The sequence below is a fragment of the Corylus avellana genome, chromosome 7 (assembly GCF_965113065.1).
Source record: "Corylus avellana chromosome 7, dhCorAvel1.hap1.2, whole genome shotgun sequence".
Taxonomy (NCBI): Eukaryota; Viridiplantae; Streptophyta; class Magnoliopsida; order Fagales; family Betulaceae; genus Corylus; species Corylus avellana.
The window spans coordinates 24,445,815-24,463,856 of NC_142496.1; the positions used below are offsets into that span (position 1 = coordinate 24,445,815).

General features: G+C 36.0%; 1 protein-coding gene across 1 annotated transcript; it reads right to left on the bottom strand.

The window, feature by feature from the left end:
* Positions 1–13,482: 13,482 nt before the first annotated feature.
* LOC148584707 (uncharacterized) lies at positions 13,483–14,268 on the bottom strand. The gene has a single exon (XM_088518585.1). The coding sequence runs from the start codon at positions 14,266–14,268 to the stop codon at positions 13,483–13,485; it is 786 nt and encodes a 261-aa protein (XP_088374711.1).
* Positions 14,269–18,042: the final 3,774 nt, after the last annotated feature.

Genomic DNA, 18,042 nt, shown 5'->3' on the forward strand with positions numbered 1-18,042 from the left:
GAGGGGATTTTGATGCCCTCTATTGCAATTTTGCCCTCATTAAAACCTATGAAATTACGTAATTACCCTCAATATATATATATATGCTACTCGATTATATATATACTCACGGGGTGCCTAAACGACGGGTATAATGTCTTGACAAACGAGACTTCTGTCCAGCCAGCGTCTGGTGTTGGATTTCATTGTGATCGTCGTCCTCAGCTTCTACTCTTACGTCATCTACACATATTACGTTGCAATTGTGTTAAATACGAACAAAATTTATTTACCAAACAAAATTACTAGCCCTTAAAATGATATTCATCTCGTAAGATAATCGTGTTACTCAAATAGAAACAATAAGAATATATTTTTACCTGATCGGCTATCAACTGAGGATCTCACAATCACTCGGGTTGGAGACTCTGCATCTTACAGATTCCTGATAGTCGTCACCTCCGGCTCGGATCCTATACGTCTCGACCCCTCAAGACTGCGAATCCGGGCCTCATACGCCGCCATCTGAGCAGCCTTCTGCTCAGCTATCTGAGCAGCCATCTGCTTAGCCATCTGTTGAGTCACCCGCGCGGTCACCGCCGCAGTAATCTCCTCACTCTGCTGCGCCAGCCTCGCATCCATTTGCTCCCTGTGCTTCTCCCTCTCAGCTTCAATGGCTCTTTCAAGTTCTTCACGCGAGACCATCGTCCTGCCACGGTTCTGCGATCGTGCTTGGGACAGTGTATAATATGAGTGGATGGTGCCGCGTGTAGGCAGAATATTCTTACTGACCCCTCGAACACGACCCGCATACTCAGGCTTATTGTCGTGTGTCTGAGCATAACCGTCATTCGGTGTCCACTTAATCGTCCCCTGGGGCCCATCTACCTGTTCCACAGGGTCATTTTCCAATAACTCCTCCATCTGTGCCTGTACATGAGCATTATTATATATATAATTGTTAAGACTCAATAAGTTAATACATAAATAAAAATTAATGACAAGGTGTCCGCCACTTATAATTCTCACTGTGGCCACTGGATTTGGGGTGCTACCATCTTTCATTGTATGGGTCTTGATATAAGCCTTCACTCGAGTAGGAGCTTTGCCCGAAGTAATTACCTGCAATAAGATCAAACCATCAATGAAACGTTCGTATATATACTACGCAATATATATATATATATATAGTTATGATAAGTTAGAGTAGTACGTCCTCATGTGCCACCCTTGCAAAGCTTTTCGAGCCGGTGTAGTGTGGTGTTTGATTATGTGCTCGTATGTCTTTCATGTGCGCACAATAAGCCTACGAACACAACATGTAGACGTTATTAATAACTAAGTCATCGAACAATTATAATTAACGAAAGACAAATAGTTTGAAGTGACCTACTTGATAAGCGGGATCACACCATTTCACCAACAATAATTCCACGTCTGTGAGATTGTACTTTGAAATGGTCTGGCCCATCCTTGCCGCCACTGTCGCAGGAGTGTCGTTGCTCTGAATCATGAGCTTTTTCCTTAACTTGTGCCTCAAAAGCTTCTACTTCCCGCCCATGTCTCTGAAAGCGTCTTTTTTTATTTCCGTCATATCCGATCCAGGCATGATGTAGAAGCAATGCTGCACCAATTAAAAACTAGGGTATTAAAGTGCTTGTTGTTTTACAAAATTTAATATACAACTGCTACATATCATAAATTAAGAACATCTAATCTACACTTACCATCAATGACTCAAATAAATGCTCCATGCATTGTTCTGGTACATCATTCTAGTTGTCGGATAGCCTGATAAAAGACCCGATCTTGCAAGTTTTGCCCATCATCCGTCTAAATTTTTTGCCGCTTTGTCCTACGGGCTGCCACGCCCCATTATTCTCCATGTCGACCATTTTCCCATCAGAAATGTCCAACAACTTGTGCGAGTCATTTATGCTCAACACTTCAAAGTTACCTTCGCTATCTGCAATAATGAAGTATATATTAACACACAAATGGTTAAACATATATTATTTGAATTTATGTACTAATTAACTACATGTACCATCATGACTAAATATGTACATATTTATGGTTCGGAATAGCATACATACATACCTATCGTGCGAACCTGGTCAATAGCCAATACTGGCCAAGTAGGGTCATCGTGCTACTCAGTGTGCGCGTCACTTGTCCCATCATCCATGTCTTCGGGGGCCTGTGTCTCACTATCATTCACAGGTGCGCCGTTGTATGGCTGCCGATCGAAAAAGCCGTGCGGCAATATACCCCTCTGGGTCAATGTGGGTGGCGGGGATGGCAAACGCATGGAGGCCTTAGGGTTGCGAGGACTAGGCTCATATCGATACCCAAACTAGGTAAGGCCTGTCGGACGAGATTGCTCCGCGAGTATTTGGGCTATCTCAGCCGAAGTGCCGAGAATATCGAAGATATAATCGTCTCTCGCAGGTATCTGCCTTTCCACATGCTTCGGAAGTATCAGTCGATACCTTGATTGTTGCTGGAGAAGCATAGCAGCTTCCTGCGACTCACTGTCCGTGAAGCCATGATGCAATCTCGACCCAGAAGATTGTGCCCTCTGATACCCTGATTGCTGCTGGAGTAGCATAGCAGCTTCCTGCGACTCACTGTCGGTGAGGCCATGGTGCGATCTCGACCCAGAAGAAGCTCCCCTCCGTTTTCTTGACTTCCCCCGAGTACTCATATCAACTTGCGAAATACAGCATGCACTCAATTAGTTATGTGTATAGTGTAAGAAATATTCACCGCTTATATGACGAAAAATAGCCAATCAATGCACAAATAAATAACAACGAACCAATAAATGTACAATATTTAATTCGTATGGAATGACATATGCCTCGATTGGTGCGAAGCCGAGTCGGACATATTGGATGTCATCATGCGGATCGTACAGCTGATTATTGTTTAAAGTTAGAGACTCACTCTCGTGATAGTTGGCATGATCATCATTAGGCGCTTGACCCTGACCAATGTCGTACACGTTTCTAGATTTAGTCCTCACCGTGCAAGCCCAATCTGGGTTCCTTTCATCTTCGACATAAAAAATTTATTCCACGTGAGAAACTAGTACATACGGCTCATCACTAATCAGCTCCCCCGTATGGACAAGGTTTTTGAAGTTGACAAGCGTTATGCCATACTCGTCCACCCTGTATCTCATGTCCCTTGTGGTGTCCGCCCAATCACTCTTGAACATAACATACTTTGTTCTGTCATAATATTCCACCTCAAGTATTTGAGTTACCTTCTCGTAGTATGTTTCGCCATCAACAGTCGGCACGCACACGCCACTATTCTGAGACCTCTTTCCCACATCATGTGCGACAGTGCAAAAAAACTTGTCATTGACCACATATCTGTTATATTGGACTGTTGAGACCATCGGCCTTCTACAATGCATTACTAGTTTGCCACCCATATCCTTCCTGCGTCAATCGTCCGAACAATCGACCTACGAGTCATATACAATGACGAAGGCTAGTTAGTGCAATGAGGAAACATTATGAAATTTACAAGGTGTGCATGACATTAGTCTTACGTAATCACGGTACCAATCGCAGAATTGCTCAAAATGTTGGATTTCCAACTGATCGTCCGTTGTTCGTCCCTTGTTTGCAATTTGTATTATCGAATCCTTGTGCATCCTACATTTTGAAATAAAATCAATTTAATTTAATTCACAATTAACGCTGTTGCAGGATATGAGCATGCATATCTTCATTACAGAATATTCACGTCCGCAATTGGAGGAAGTCATCTGAGTTAAACAAAATGTAACCGTGAATCTGTGTCAACGTGAGTCGGTCGAGGACGACTCGGGTTCCAACCCCTTTAGGCCCATCCGGGTTTCGTTGCGGCCTATTGTGAAATGTCGGTGCATTTTCTAAATACATCGAACAGAACGTCACCAACTCGGTTGCTATGTAGCCCTCCGCAATGCAGCCCTCAAGAGCCGCTTTATTGCGCACAGTAGATTTGAACCCCCCGAGGCTCCTACATATCAAAACTAGTCAATTATTACATCTAATAGTTGTTTTTAAATAAATAAATGGCAATGAAATTTTAGTTTTAATTTTTTACGGGAAATGTTACGTCTCTGCCGAATACATTCACCTATACTGTACCGGTCCACCGAGTTGACATTCACGGACAAGATGTACCACAACATGAACCATGCTGGTGAAAAAACTATGGGGGAATATCTGTTCCATCTTGCACGAAGTTATATAGTTGCCAGCCTCAAGTCGGGTCATATCCTCTTGGGTCAACGCTGTTGAACATATGCCCCTGAAGAATGCAGACTTCTCAACCAGCGGTCTAACCACGTTACCGGGCAGTGATCCAGACAGTGCAATCGGGAGAAGCTGTTGCATCAATACATGACTATCACGACTCTTCAAACTCGATATCGTCCGGTCCTTAAGTTTTACACATCGGAAAATGTTCGAGGCATATGGGTCTAACACCCTTATATTTCAAAGCACTTTTAGGAAACTAGTTTTATCCTCTTTCGACATCGTGTGGCAAGTATGATACATATAGATTCTTCCCTCATCACCTGTGAAAGAATGAAGTCCTGGTCTCAAACCCATTTCTTGTAAGTCTTTACGGGCTTGAAGGTTGTCCTTTGTTTTCCCATTAATGTCAAGTATTGTGTCAATTATATTGTCAATCACATTTTTCTCCATGTGCATGACATCAAGGTTGTTCTGCAATAAATTATCCTTCCAGTACGGCAACCGAAAGAAAATACTTTTCTTCTTCCACAATACATTATCAGTCATCTTCCTCTTTGCATGTGAATTATCAATGTTAACTGACTTACCTGCGCTCTCACCCCCAAATACCATCCCTTCTAACTGTTTTAGGATTTCATCTCCATCTGGCACATCGGGGGCATATTCTAGTTCTTGGTTACCGTCAAATGTACTTTTATTCCGCCCCACGGATGATCCATGGGCAAGTATCCCCTATGCCCCATAAAGCAAAACTTACTTCCGTGTTTTAACCGTATAGACCTTGTTGCATGCATACAGCAAGGGCATGCCTTTCCACCCCTTGTAGGCCACCCAGACAAGTCCGTGTATGCCAGAAAGTCATTAATTGTCCACATCAGCTGCGCTCGGAGGAAATTTTTTTTCAGGGAAACATCAAATGTTCGTACCCCCATACTCCATAGTTGCTGCAATTCCTCAATTAATGGTTGCATGTAGACATCTATATCCATTCCAGGTGAACTTGAGCCTAAAATAATCAGGGATAATATGAAAGACGTTTGTTTCATGCACATCCAAGGAGACAGGTCGTAGGGTACAAACATTACAGGCCAAGTACTGTGGGATGTGCTCATGTTCCCAAAAGGATTAAATCCATTCGAAGTTAGGCCAATTTTTAAGTTCCTACTGTCCGCTGAAAACTCCGGATATAAGTTGTCGAATGACTTCCATGTTTCGCCATCGGCTGGATGCTTCAATACGCCGTCCTTAGTGCGGCCTTCTGCATGCAATCTCATATAGGGTGCAGGATGCTCTGACATAAAAAGCCTATATAGTCGTGGTATGATGGGAAACCACCACAAAACCTTGACCGGACGTCTTTTACTCGACGATATGGGGTGGCCATCCTCGTCCAAATGAATTTCGTCATTCCACTTAGATTTCCCACGTTTAAGACATGAATCTAAGTCCTTATTGCCCTTCTAGAACAACATACAATCATTGCGACAAGCCGGAATCTTCTCATACCCGAGTCCCATGTTCCTTAGAATCCGTTTGGCATCATATGTATTAACTGGCAGAGCTCCATCATCTACAGGCAACAACTGATTGATTAGCTCGAGGAAACATGATAATATCGTGTTACTAACTCCACCCACACACTTCAAATTGTACAAATGTACAGTAGCACTCAGCTTGCTATGTTTGCATGAAGCGGTTTGTCTGCCTTTTTAAGCAATTCCTCGTACTTTCGTACGTCACCTCCATCGGCTTCGTCATGCACAATGTCTTCTTCCTCTCCATGCACCTCAACCTGAGGCTCACTATTGTCATCTCTAACTCCTTGCATGCCGAATGCATCACGCAACATGGCGTGCATATTTTCACCCTGTTCAGTGCTTGCACTCGCAGCTGTTGCCGGACGTGATGAATTCGAGTCATCAACGAGAGCTCTAACAAGCCTCTCGCCATGATAAATCCAGTATGTGTATTGGGGCCACATTCCTTTCCTCCCTATCAAGTGGTTGTATACCAAACCTGGGGGGTGTCTCCTATTACAGCGACACGTCTTACAGTGGCACACAATAAGTTTGTCTGGAGTGTCACAGTTCCTAACTGCGAAGTCCACAAACGCTCTACATCCGTCTCTGTATTCCTTCGTACCCCTAGACTTCTTCATCCAACTCTTGTCCATAGTGTTACTACGTACATTAGAAACATAAATATATAAGAATTACGCTAAACTTAAACATAAATGCATTACTATGGCCCATGGGGACCCTAACGGTGAATAAGTAAAACTAGGTTCATTACTTCTTCTTCTTTTTTTTTTTTCTTTTTTTTTTCTACTTAAAATTTACATGAAGTAAATTGGCAAGTAACCTAAACAGAAAATTGAAGCCCAAAACTTAAATGCATTTGTTATGCATATATTTGGACCCTAAATAAAATAAATATAGGTTTGTTATTTGTTATCGGTTTGTGTCCTATAGGTTTTTTATAACCCTAAACATAATTTACATTTTATATTTTCCTATTTTATATCGCCTTTGTTACGGGAATCCTAAATAAAATATTTATAGGTTAATTGTTTTTTTTTTTTTCCAGACATTTTTTTATTATCTTTATCTATTTTATGTAAATTACGAAACCTAAATTTCCAAACCTTAACCACATTATAATACAAAATTAAAACCATTTGTCATGGGTACCGTACTTAAAAAAATATATATATACATTCGTTGTTTATTTAATAACATGTACTCTAATATAAAGTTGCAAAACCTAAACCAAATTATATTAAACAAATTGAAAAGGTTGTAATTTGTTAGGGGGCCCTAAATAAAATAAATTTAAGTTATGTTTTTGTCACAATTTAAAAAAAAAAAATTAAGTTACATAATTTGAACTTCATATGGGGACCCTAAATAAAATTCATCTAACTACCTAGGTAGGTTTTTTTTTTTTTTTTTTTTTTTTTTTAGCATTATGTATTTTTATTATTATTTTTGTAATCATTTATATAAATCTATTTTCTATATTTTATTTATTATATAAATGATCATTTATATAATAGCTAGGTTTGTAAATTAAACCTACACAAAAAAAAAAAGAAAAAAAAAGCTAATTTCAAACTACTTACCTAAAAATGTAGATATAAATATTTTGCATGCATCTCATATTGAACAATCCTACATTCTTACGTACAAACATAGGACACTAAAAATAATATATAGTCCAACCAAATTACTAAGTTAATTAGCTAACAAAAAAATTGAACATATACATATACAATATTCTATAAACCCATACACTACAAGAATCAATTTTATATACATATACAAAATTTGAACATATGCATTAATGCAGAGAAAATTAAAAACTATCAATATATACTTAAAAAAAAAATTATATAAATACCTGATCGATGGCCGAAAAACACGTGAGAGGTGAGTTGCCGGCTGGAGATGAGTTCGCCGGTGGAGAGAGAAGACGGTGGTGATGAGGTGGCGGCCTGCTACAAAATCCGTAAAAGAAGCTAGAAAATGTGAGAGAAATATTGAAGAGAAGGTGGCTGGAAAATGTGAGAAGAAGAGAGAAAAAATTTTGAATGCAGGGGGGAGGAAGCTGCATTGCGCGGGGGAGAAGAAGAGTAGCCGGCCAGGGGAAAAAAAAGAGAAAAGGAGAAGAAGAAGAAGGACCATGCGCATGGTCAGAAGCGCATGGTCCTAAGGCCAATAGTAACGTGCCACATAGGCACGTTACTATTTATATAATATATAATATATTATATATATATACACTTAATATATATTTAATACAAAGCTTAAGCTTTTATATATATATATATATATATATATATATATATATATATATATATATATATATTATAAATCTTAATATATATTATATCAATTATATATAAATTAATTGATATAAAGCTTTATATTAATATATACTTGCAAATTATTAAGCTTCATATTAAGCTTAGTAATGGATAATTAATTAATTATCAACTTATAAGTTGATATATATATATATATATATATATATATATATATATATATATATATATATATATATATATATATCAATTTAAATATGCGTAATATTACACATATGGCGTGCATATATATTTCCACCATGCATATTCAGGGCTTGCATCAGCCAGTTCCCTTAATTTGGTTAATTAATTGATAGGATTATTAAGAATCTAACTCGATCTTTTCATAATTAGTACTCTGTCACACATATTGCTAAGGAGTCACTAAATTTAATTAACTATAGCAATATTGCATGCAATCTAGATCAGGATCTACCTGCTACAAAGTCCTAAGCCCCAATATTTTTTTCTCAAAGTTATTAATAATAGAATGAATGTCAACAAAATTGTATGATTGTTTACAAGATTACAAGATTACACTTGTATAAAAAAAAACCCTTCCCATCCAGCAAATAATGCAAAGAGTGCCTGAAACAATTTTTTATCATCAAATTTCTGAAAAATTTTATTTTTTAATTTTTTAAAAATTTTAACCAATTTGTAACGTGTAATATTGACATGTTGCCAAATGGAAACGTTTCAAAACGCCACGTTACCATATGGTAACGTGGCATTTTGACACGTTGCCATTTGGTAACGTGTCTTATTGCCACGTTGCCATATGGTAATGTGGCGTTTTGACATGCTACCATTTTGCAACGTGTTAAAATGACACGTTACCATAAGATGATGTGACACGTCATCTTATGGTAACGTGGCATTTTTGCTACGTCACCATATGGTGGCATGTTAAAAATGCTACGTTACCAATAATAATGGTAACGTGTTGTCTTTTAACACGTTATAATTTTATGACGTAGCAACAACTAATGAACAGTTGCCAAGTCACTAAACCCTTGATTTTTTTATAGTGTAAAACCCTAACCCGAATAAAATAAAAACATTAAGTCAGTTTAGAAAATAAAACAAACTGACGGCTACATAATCTGCATCAGCTTGGCAAGGCGATGCCTGCGAAAAGGAGTACCAGAAAAGTAAAGTAGAAAATTTGGCTTGATTTGTGCATGCAGTGGCGGAGCCACATTAGTGTTTGGGGCCCAAACATTTAAAAAAAAAAAAAAAAAAAAAAAATTCTTCTTCTTCTCCTCTCCGTCAGCTTCTCTCTTTCATCTCTCTTTTCCTCGTGCTTTCTGTAAGAGGTATACAACATAGCCAATGGCTATGTTTGAATTGGGATAGAAGTTGCTGGAATATTGAATTTGAGAAAGTGGAATGGAAACGGAAGCCTTGAGAAGCTCCTATTTCCATGACCACGTGTCAAGTGATGGCAATCAAAACAAATTAATGAGAAAATATATAGCTGGCATGAGCCACCAAAAGGAGACCATGTGTTTTTAGGCTTTGCATTTAAAGTTGTGCATTTTTAGTTGGAAAATTGGTATTTTTTTTTAAATGAGTTGAATTGTAAAAGGGCTTTTAAGCACAAAAAAAAAAAAAAAAAAAAATTGTCACATTTGTTTTTAGGCTTTGCACAACTTTAACCCTTTCTTTTCTCTTTTTATTAGTACCTATGTGTTATCTTACGAATATATCAATATAGATACATATTTATTAAGTTTTTCTGATATAATTTTTCTTACACACATTATGACATTTCATTTTTATTTTAAATTATCTTTATTATATATAATATAAAAAAATTAAATAGAAAAAACAAAAAACAAAAACAAAACAAAAAAAACAACGGCACCTCCAAATATCAACTCCGGGCTCCGCCACTGTGTGCATGGCTGCAGGCTTCTTCTGGTGCACGAAAAGTGGGAAATAAGAAGATATGTGGACCATGTGGTGCACAGAAAATGGGTGTAGATTAATTATATAATATAATAAAGGGGTGGAGAGGGTAGGTAATTAATGATCGAGTAGCAGACGCATGCATTCAAATTGAAGTACTTACCTGAATAGAAAAAAAAATTGAAGTACGTACCTACATTTCAAGTGGTTCCACTGGTCTTTCAGGTATGCCTGTTTTGCAGGGTTTGACAAGCGGCCGCGCCTAAAAAATATGAGGCTTCATTATTTAGTTAGGTGATGAAAATTCAGATTCCTATTATCTTGTCTTGTACGTGCTCCGATAAGAACAGAGCAGATACATGAAGACAACAAGTACGGACCATATATAATACGATCCGGAGATCCTGCAAATTAATGTCACCACGTTTTTATCTATCTATTAGATTTTTTTCGTTAGATGATCCTGTTAAAATTCACAAAATGTCCATGTGTTTTATTATAAAAAATTAAAAAATTAAAAATTACAAAAATTTAGGCATGGGTATTTTTGTAAATTTCATTAAATCCTTATCAACACTTAATTTTTATGATTTTTATTTTTTAAGAAATTAGATATTTTAATAATTTTGACACTCTTTTGTTAGGATTTAACAGAAAAACCTTATTTCAAACTAATTGCAAAAGTTCCTAAAATAAGTGAAATTTCCCCTTTTATTTGAGCAAATGGCCTATAATTGACAATAAAATTGCTAAAAACCTCTATCCAACTGCAGAAGTGGGACTAGACGTGTGATGAATCAAACATTCTCCTACAATTATTATTATTATTATTATTACTATTTTTTGTTTTTTGTTAAAATTTATGAGACTCTCCATTATTGATTTCCAATCAACATCGATATTTGTAATTTTTTTTTATTAACTTTGCCAAAAGACTAAAAAAAAAAAAAACTCAACTATTCCTCTCAAAATCAACTCTAATATTGTTATTTTTTACATCACATCAATCATTTTTTATTACTATTTAAATAAAAAAATCACTGCAAAACAAAATTTTTTTTTTTTTTTTTGACTTTTTTATACCAAACATTTTTACTTTTTTTTTCTCACATTAGTTTCAGTCCACTTCATTTTTCAAGTACTTTGCCAAATACACCCAAAGATCGAAAAGAGTAGTCCAAGTTCTACTGCTACTGTAGCCATCGCTGTGTAAACCGTTTCAGTATATGGCCTTTCATAGTAGTGAAGCTACCAAAATCCGCCACAAACCAAATCCTTTGTTTTTTTCGAAGCAAGAAAGAAGAAGGGAGGGGAAAAATAAACGTATCCCATGAGTATCCATGGTAGGAGGGTTAGGTAGATAATCAGTGACGAATTTAGGTGGGAGCGACCTGGGGACAGGCGCCCCCCAGTTTAAAAAAAATTTTAAAAAATTTCTTAATTCAGTTTTTCATTTTTGGTTTGTTGCGCCCCTGGTAATTTTACCCTTCACTCAGTTCATTGTGCAGCGTGCTGTTAATTTTTAATTGTTTGATGTCTGTGCGTCAGTTATTGCGTGCCAATGACTCAATTCTTGTTTCTCTCATTTATTGACTTAATTGATTGATGCTTCTCTAGTTATCTGTGCATTGTCAATGACTCAATTGTCATAACCAAGAAGTCAAGAACTTGGCTTCTCTCATTCTCATGTAACGTGTTTGATGTTTTTCAGACCTTTTCTAATCTCTCTCTCTTTGGCTATTTCGGTTTCTTGGGTTCATATTACCTCAAAAAAATAAAAAAATAAATAAAGAACTCAAGAAATTTAATGTTTATTTATCAATATTTGGCATTTTTCTGTCATAACCCAATAGAGTGAGTTGAGAGTAAAGTTTATAAATAAAATCATTAAAGTCTTAATTTGTCTTAGTTATGATAGCGCCTTTAATTTATCTCGGTTATAATTTAAGTTTTTTAATTGAAATATATCTCTCATTTTCATCGTTTTGTTTATCTAAGACCGCTTAGAATGCAACTTTAGGCACTTTGTATTTTGTATTTTACTACTTACTTTTGTACTAGTGCTTACATGGTAACTGATATATCAATTTAGCATATATTTATGAAGTAAGATAAATATGTTTTTTGTGATACATATATTGTGGTATTTTTTTTTATTGTATTTACCATATTATAATAAAAATATAATATATAAAAAGAACAAAAAAAATTATTTATCATTATATTTTATTATTTTATTGACGCGCCCTGGTAGAATGAATTCCTGAATCCGCCACTGGGTAGGTTATTCTTTCTACTTCCTGAAAGACCCAACAGAAATTCTTAAAAAAAGAGTATAATATAATATCAAGTTTCGTTACCCAATAATTTAATATAAATCCCGGAAGTAAAAAAGAAGTCATGCATGCAAAACTCTAACCCCGTCAAAAAGAAGTCAATAAGTGCATGCAAAACTCTAACCCTAATTGCACACCAATGGGCTTGAGCCCATTATTCAGAGCATAAAATAAAAGACCCACAACATAAAATAAAAGACCCACGTAATGATATAGGGGATTATTACTAGCGCCGTCGAGATCCTAAGGAAAGACCCTTACCATCTGACTAAGAGGGAGAGTATGTAGCAAATTGGTTTATTACCATGTTTGGTGGCCTCTACCCCGAAGAAGATAACCCAATATTGGAAGAGGGAGGATCTGCGGATGGTATTGCAGATTCTGATGTGGTTTCTGAACATCATGAGGCTGATGAAGACCTTCCAGGTGAACTGCCTAATCATATATATATATTAAAGCCGAGTTTTGACGTAAAGAGTGCTTAGAATTGCGACACATGTCTATGTTTTTTAATATCTAAGAGTGCTTAAAATTGCAACACATGTCCATGTTTTTAATATCTAAACCGTGTTTTTTTTTTTTCAACCTCTGGTCATTAATTAGCGTAATTAATTGTGTTGATTATATTTCAAGAGTTTTCCATACATAAATTATTCAATAAATTAAGTATTATTAAAAATCCCTCCATTTCTTCAATTTAGTGCATTTTGAAGGGTAGTGTTGTCAAAAAGTTTTAATAATGGTAGTGCATTAAATGCAATACCCTTCAAAATACACTAAATGGAGGAAATGGAGGGATTTTGAAATGGAGAGGATCCTTTTCCGAGTTTTCCATACATAAATTATTCAATAAATTAAGTATTATTAATGTTTGAATCAAATAAGGAAACAAGTAATATAAATGAAATTATAACCTTTTTTTTTTCACACCAACAATATTTTCTTTAAATTTTAAATTTTTTTACTCATGATTTTTAATAATTGAACCGTGCAAATATTGAAAGGGTTTTTCCTTTTTCTATTTTTTTTTAATGAATTAAGTGTACAATTTTTTCTTAATTAATTCCTTTTGACCTTTTTTTTTTTTTTTTTTTTGAATAATTGTTATCAACTTCTCATTATAGAATCAAGAAGCTAGAGCAAATTGCTCCAGCAATAACAGTTCCCGAATACAGTTCGGAGGGTCTACCCACATATTGATCACCTCATGCTGTAATGCATGTTTAGCTAACACGTGGGCTACATTATTACCTTCACGCTTAACAAACGACATCTGCCACTGTGGAACAGAACAGAGCTCCATCTTGATATCCTCCAGCACATGGCCCATGTTGCTTCTGTCCACCTCGCCCTGATTCACCGCCTCCACGACTACTTTAGCGTCCCCTTCAAAATGGACCTGTAAAAACCCCAACTCTTTGCACCATTTAATTGCCATCAAAGCCGCTAGTGCTTCTGCCACCTTAGGAACAGGACATCCCGGACGAGTCATGCATTTGGCCACAATCATCTTCCCCATAAAGTCCCGAACCACCATCGCACACCCTATTATACCCCGTTCAGCCGCTAATGATGCATCCCAATTTGCCTTAACCCATCCCTGTCGAGGAGCTAGCCAGTGAATTGGAGATAGTTCCACAGTTGCGATCTGAGGCGACTCCTGAACTTGCTGGACCTGCTGGTACTCTGTAACTGCCCTCAGTGTTGTCTGGAGCAAAGTGTGGGGGGAAGACATCTTCCCTCCAAAAACAACTTCGTTTCTTCTCAACCAGATGCGTCTGGCTAACCCAGCAAATTGCACAAGTTCCTCCTGATCACATTTATCCAACAAGCTCATGAAAACTTGTTTGAAGCTTGGGTCAGAGAAAGAGCACTTCTGTATTCTTCGATTACCCATACTCCATACATCCATGGCAGACGGGCACTGCCAGAGAATGTGAAAAACAATCTCCTCCGCCAATCCACAAAATGGGCATGATGAGTCAGAGATGATGGATCGTCGACGCAAGTTCTCCTTAGTAGGAAGAATGTCATGACTGGCTCGCCACAAAAAATTTTCTCTGGATTTGGAATTGGTAAAGCCCACAATTTCTTCCAAAATACCTTGGACTCCTCCTCCTAGACTGAGCTTTCCGCCTTCCCTCGACTATCGATTTCCTTCTGTATATAATACGCACTTCTAACAGTAAACCGCCCAGTAGCAGAGCCCCTCCAAATAAGTGTATCCGGTTGGTTTGTACAGCTAGGTGGAATAAACAGAATCAGGCGGACTTCCTCCGGTGAAAAAAGAGATGTCAGAAGATTATCGTTCCACCATTTGGGATCCCCTACAAATAATTCATTTACCGTAGCATCCGGGTCCAGCAAGCTAGGCGGAGAGGTGATACGATATGTGGTAGGGGTAGGAAGCCACTTGTCCTTCCAGATCCTAACCGTAGACCCATCTCCAATTCTCCACACCAATCCCTCTTTAAGGAGATCACATGAACGATTGATGCTTCTCCAGGCAAAAGATGGCCTTCTTCCCACTCTAGCCTCCAAAAAGGAAGTCTCAGGATAATATTTGTATTTCATAACATTAGCCACTAAACTGTCCGGGTGATTCCAAAGTCTCCAACTTTGTTTAGCCAAAAGAGCTTTATTAAAACATGTAAAATCACGAAATCCCATTCCTCCGGAAGATTTAGGGTGACTCATATGTCCCCAACTCATCCAATTTACCCCAGACTCTTTCCCATTTTGACTCCACCAAAAATTGCGCATAAGCGAATTAATTTCTGCACATAAAGTTTTCGGGAGGAGGAAAAGACTCATACAATAAGCGGGAATAGCTTGCACAACCGCTTTGAGTAAAATCTCCTTTCCGGCTTGAGATAAAAACTTCAATTTCCAGTCCGATAAACGCTTTCTAACTCGGTCAATGAGACCTCGGAAAGCTTTAAATCTAGATTTTCCCACCAAGACTGGGAGACCCAAATAAGTGTGAAAACTTTGTATAGCTGAAATACCCGCGACCCCCAAAATAGCTTCCTTGTCTTCCACGGAAGTATTTCTACTAAAGAAGATGGATGTTTTATTATTATTGAGGCGTTGACCCGATGCCTCCTCATAACTGCGAAGTACCATCGTCAAAAAATTCCATTGTGAAATACTTGACCTACAAAATAGAAGACTATCGTCTGCGAAGAAAAGATGGCTTATTCGAGGACCCCTTTTGGAAGTAGGGACCCCGGTCAAAACCCCCTCTCCGTTAGCTTTTGTCAAAAGAGAACTTAACGCCTCCGCACACAAAATAAAGAGATAAGGTGAGATTGGGTCTCCTTGCCTTATACCCCTCTCCGGTTTTATGGACCCATACGGTTACCCGTTCACAACAACCGCATAATTCACCGTCGTCACACACATTATGATTAGCTCAATCCATTTTTTTGCAAAACCCAATTTACACATAACTGCTTCGAGGAATCTCCATTCCACTCTATCATATGCCTTGCTCATGTCCAATTTTATAGCCATAAACCCCTTTCTACCTCGCATAACTCACGTGTCCATATATATATATTTTTTTAAAAAAATTTTTATTCATAATTTTTAATAATTGAACCGTGCAAATATTGAAAGGGGTTTTTCCTTTTTCTATTTTTTTTTTTGATGAATTAAGTGTACGATTTTTCCTTAATTAATTCCTTTTGACCTTTCTTTTTAGGGAAAATTACAGTTTACCCCCCCAAAGTTAACAGCGTTTTTCAATTCGAACATCAAAGTTTCAATTTTTGCAATCCACCCCCACAAAGTTTCATTTTTTTTCAATTCGACCAATATCATCCCAAAATTTCCATATTGCCCCTGATTTTATTTTTTTATTTTTTATTTTTTATGAAAACGAAAACAAATTTGGGGTTGCAAAAATTACCAGATGACCAAAAGGGTGGCTACGGCCACCCTGAATTTTTTTAAAAATTTTTTTATAAAAAATAAAAAAATAAAAATTAGGGGCAATATGGGAAGTTTTAGATAAAATTGGTCAAATTGCAAAAATTTGAAACTTTGGAGGGGTGGATTGCAAAAATTGAAACTTTGGTGTTCGAATTGAAAAACGCTGTCAACTTTGAGGGGGTAAACTGTAATTTTCCCTTCTTTTTATTAACTCACGTTTATCTCTCTCACCCTAAATCACTATTTTTTTTTAATAAAGTAAGTGTCTTAATGCATTAATATCTCCCCCTTTATTAAAACACAATTTTTCCTTAATTAATTCCTTTTGACCTTTCGTTTTATTAACTCACATTTATCTCTTCCACCCTAAATCACGTCGGTTTCTCTCACTCTAAATTCATCATCTCCTGCCAACAACGTTTCAAAACACTTTCCTATAAAAGTTAACAGTTGCACAAAGTTTATTTGATCAGTTTCATAGAAATATATGTGACTTCAAACTATGATTAAGGTATGAGATATTCGAGATGAATGTATCTTTGTGCTTTTATGTATAAATTTTTAGCAATTGTAAATTGATTATCTTTAGTTTGTTTCTTTAGAATTTTTTTGTACCAAACACCATTTTAAATTAGAGATTAGGTAGAGATTGTATCTCTCCTTTTATTACAACACAATTTTTCCTTAATTAATTCCTTTTGACCTTTCGTTTTATTAACACACATTTATCTCTCTTACCCTAAATCACGTCAATCTCTCTCACTCTAAACTCATGTCTCTCCTTATACGGCAACAACGTTTCAAAACTCTTTCCTATAAAAGGTAACGGTTGCACAAAATTTATTTGATCAGTTTCATAGAAATATATGTGACTTCAAACTATGATTAATGTATGAGATATTCGAGATGAATGTATCTTTGTGCTTTTATGTATAAATTTTTAGCAATTGTAAATTGATTATCTTTAGTTTGTTTCTTTAAATTTTTTTTGTACCAAACACCGTTTTAAATTAGAGATTAGGTAGAGATGAATATGTTTCCGTTTTGTTTTGTGAAATTTTTTGTTCAGCTTTTTTTTTTTTGTGGGTATTCAGCTATTCTTCATTTGAATGTTTTTTTTTTTTTTTTTTTTTTTTCATTTGCTTTTTTGAATGTTCAGAATTATGAGTTTTATTTGTATTAAAATATAATAGGTGTACACTAAAAATATTAAAATTTTATGCTAATTTTATATTAATACTTTGATAATCAAAATTCATGTTTTCTTGCCTTCTTTTTTTTTTTTTTTTTTTCTTTTCTAATTTTCTATTAGTTTTCGTTTTTTTTTTTTTTTTTCTTTATGCTTTTCATTTTAAACTACACATATGGGGACGAATTTAGGTTGTTTTAATTTATTTTTTAGATTAAGGGATGATTGAAATGATTTATTTGATTGCATTAAATATTGAGTGAAAGATTTTTTGTATCCATAAAAAAATAAAAAAATAAAAAATAAAATAAAAAAATAAAATAAATTTGTTATTTTACTTTGTATTACTTTTTAAATGTTCAGAATTTTATGATTTTTATTTGTATTGAAATATAATAGGTATTACACCTCACTCGACATTTATTTATAGGTTTAGGGTTACTCTTTCCTTTTTTTTCTGTTCTAATTTATATATTATTTTTCATTCAAATTTCTTATTGTTCTTTTGTAAATTTAATCGACTTTGTTGTTCATTATGTTTTTTTGTTTTCCAATATTCTT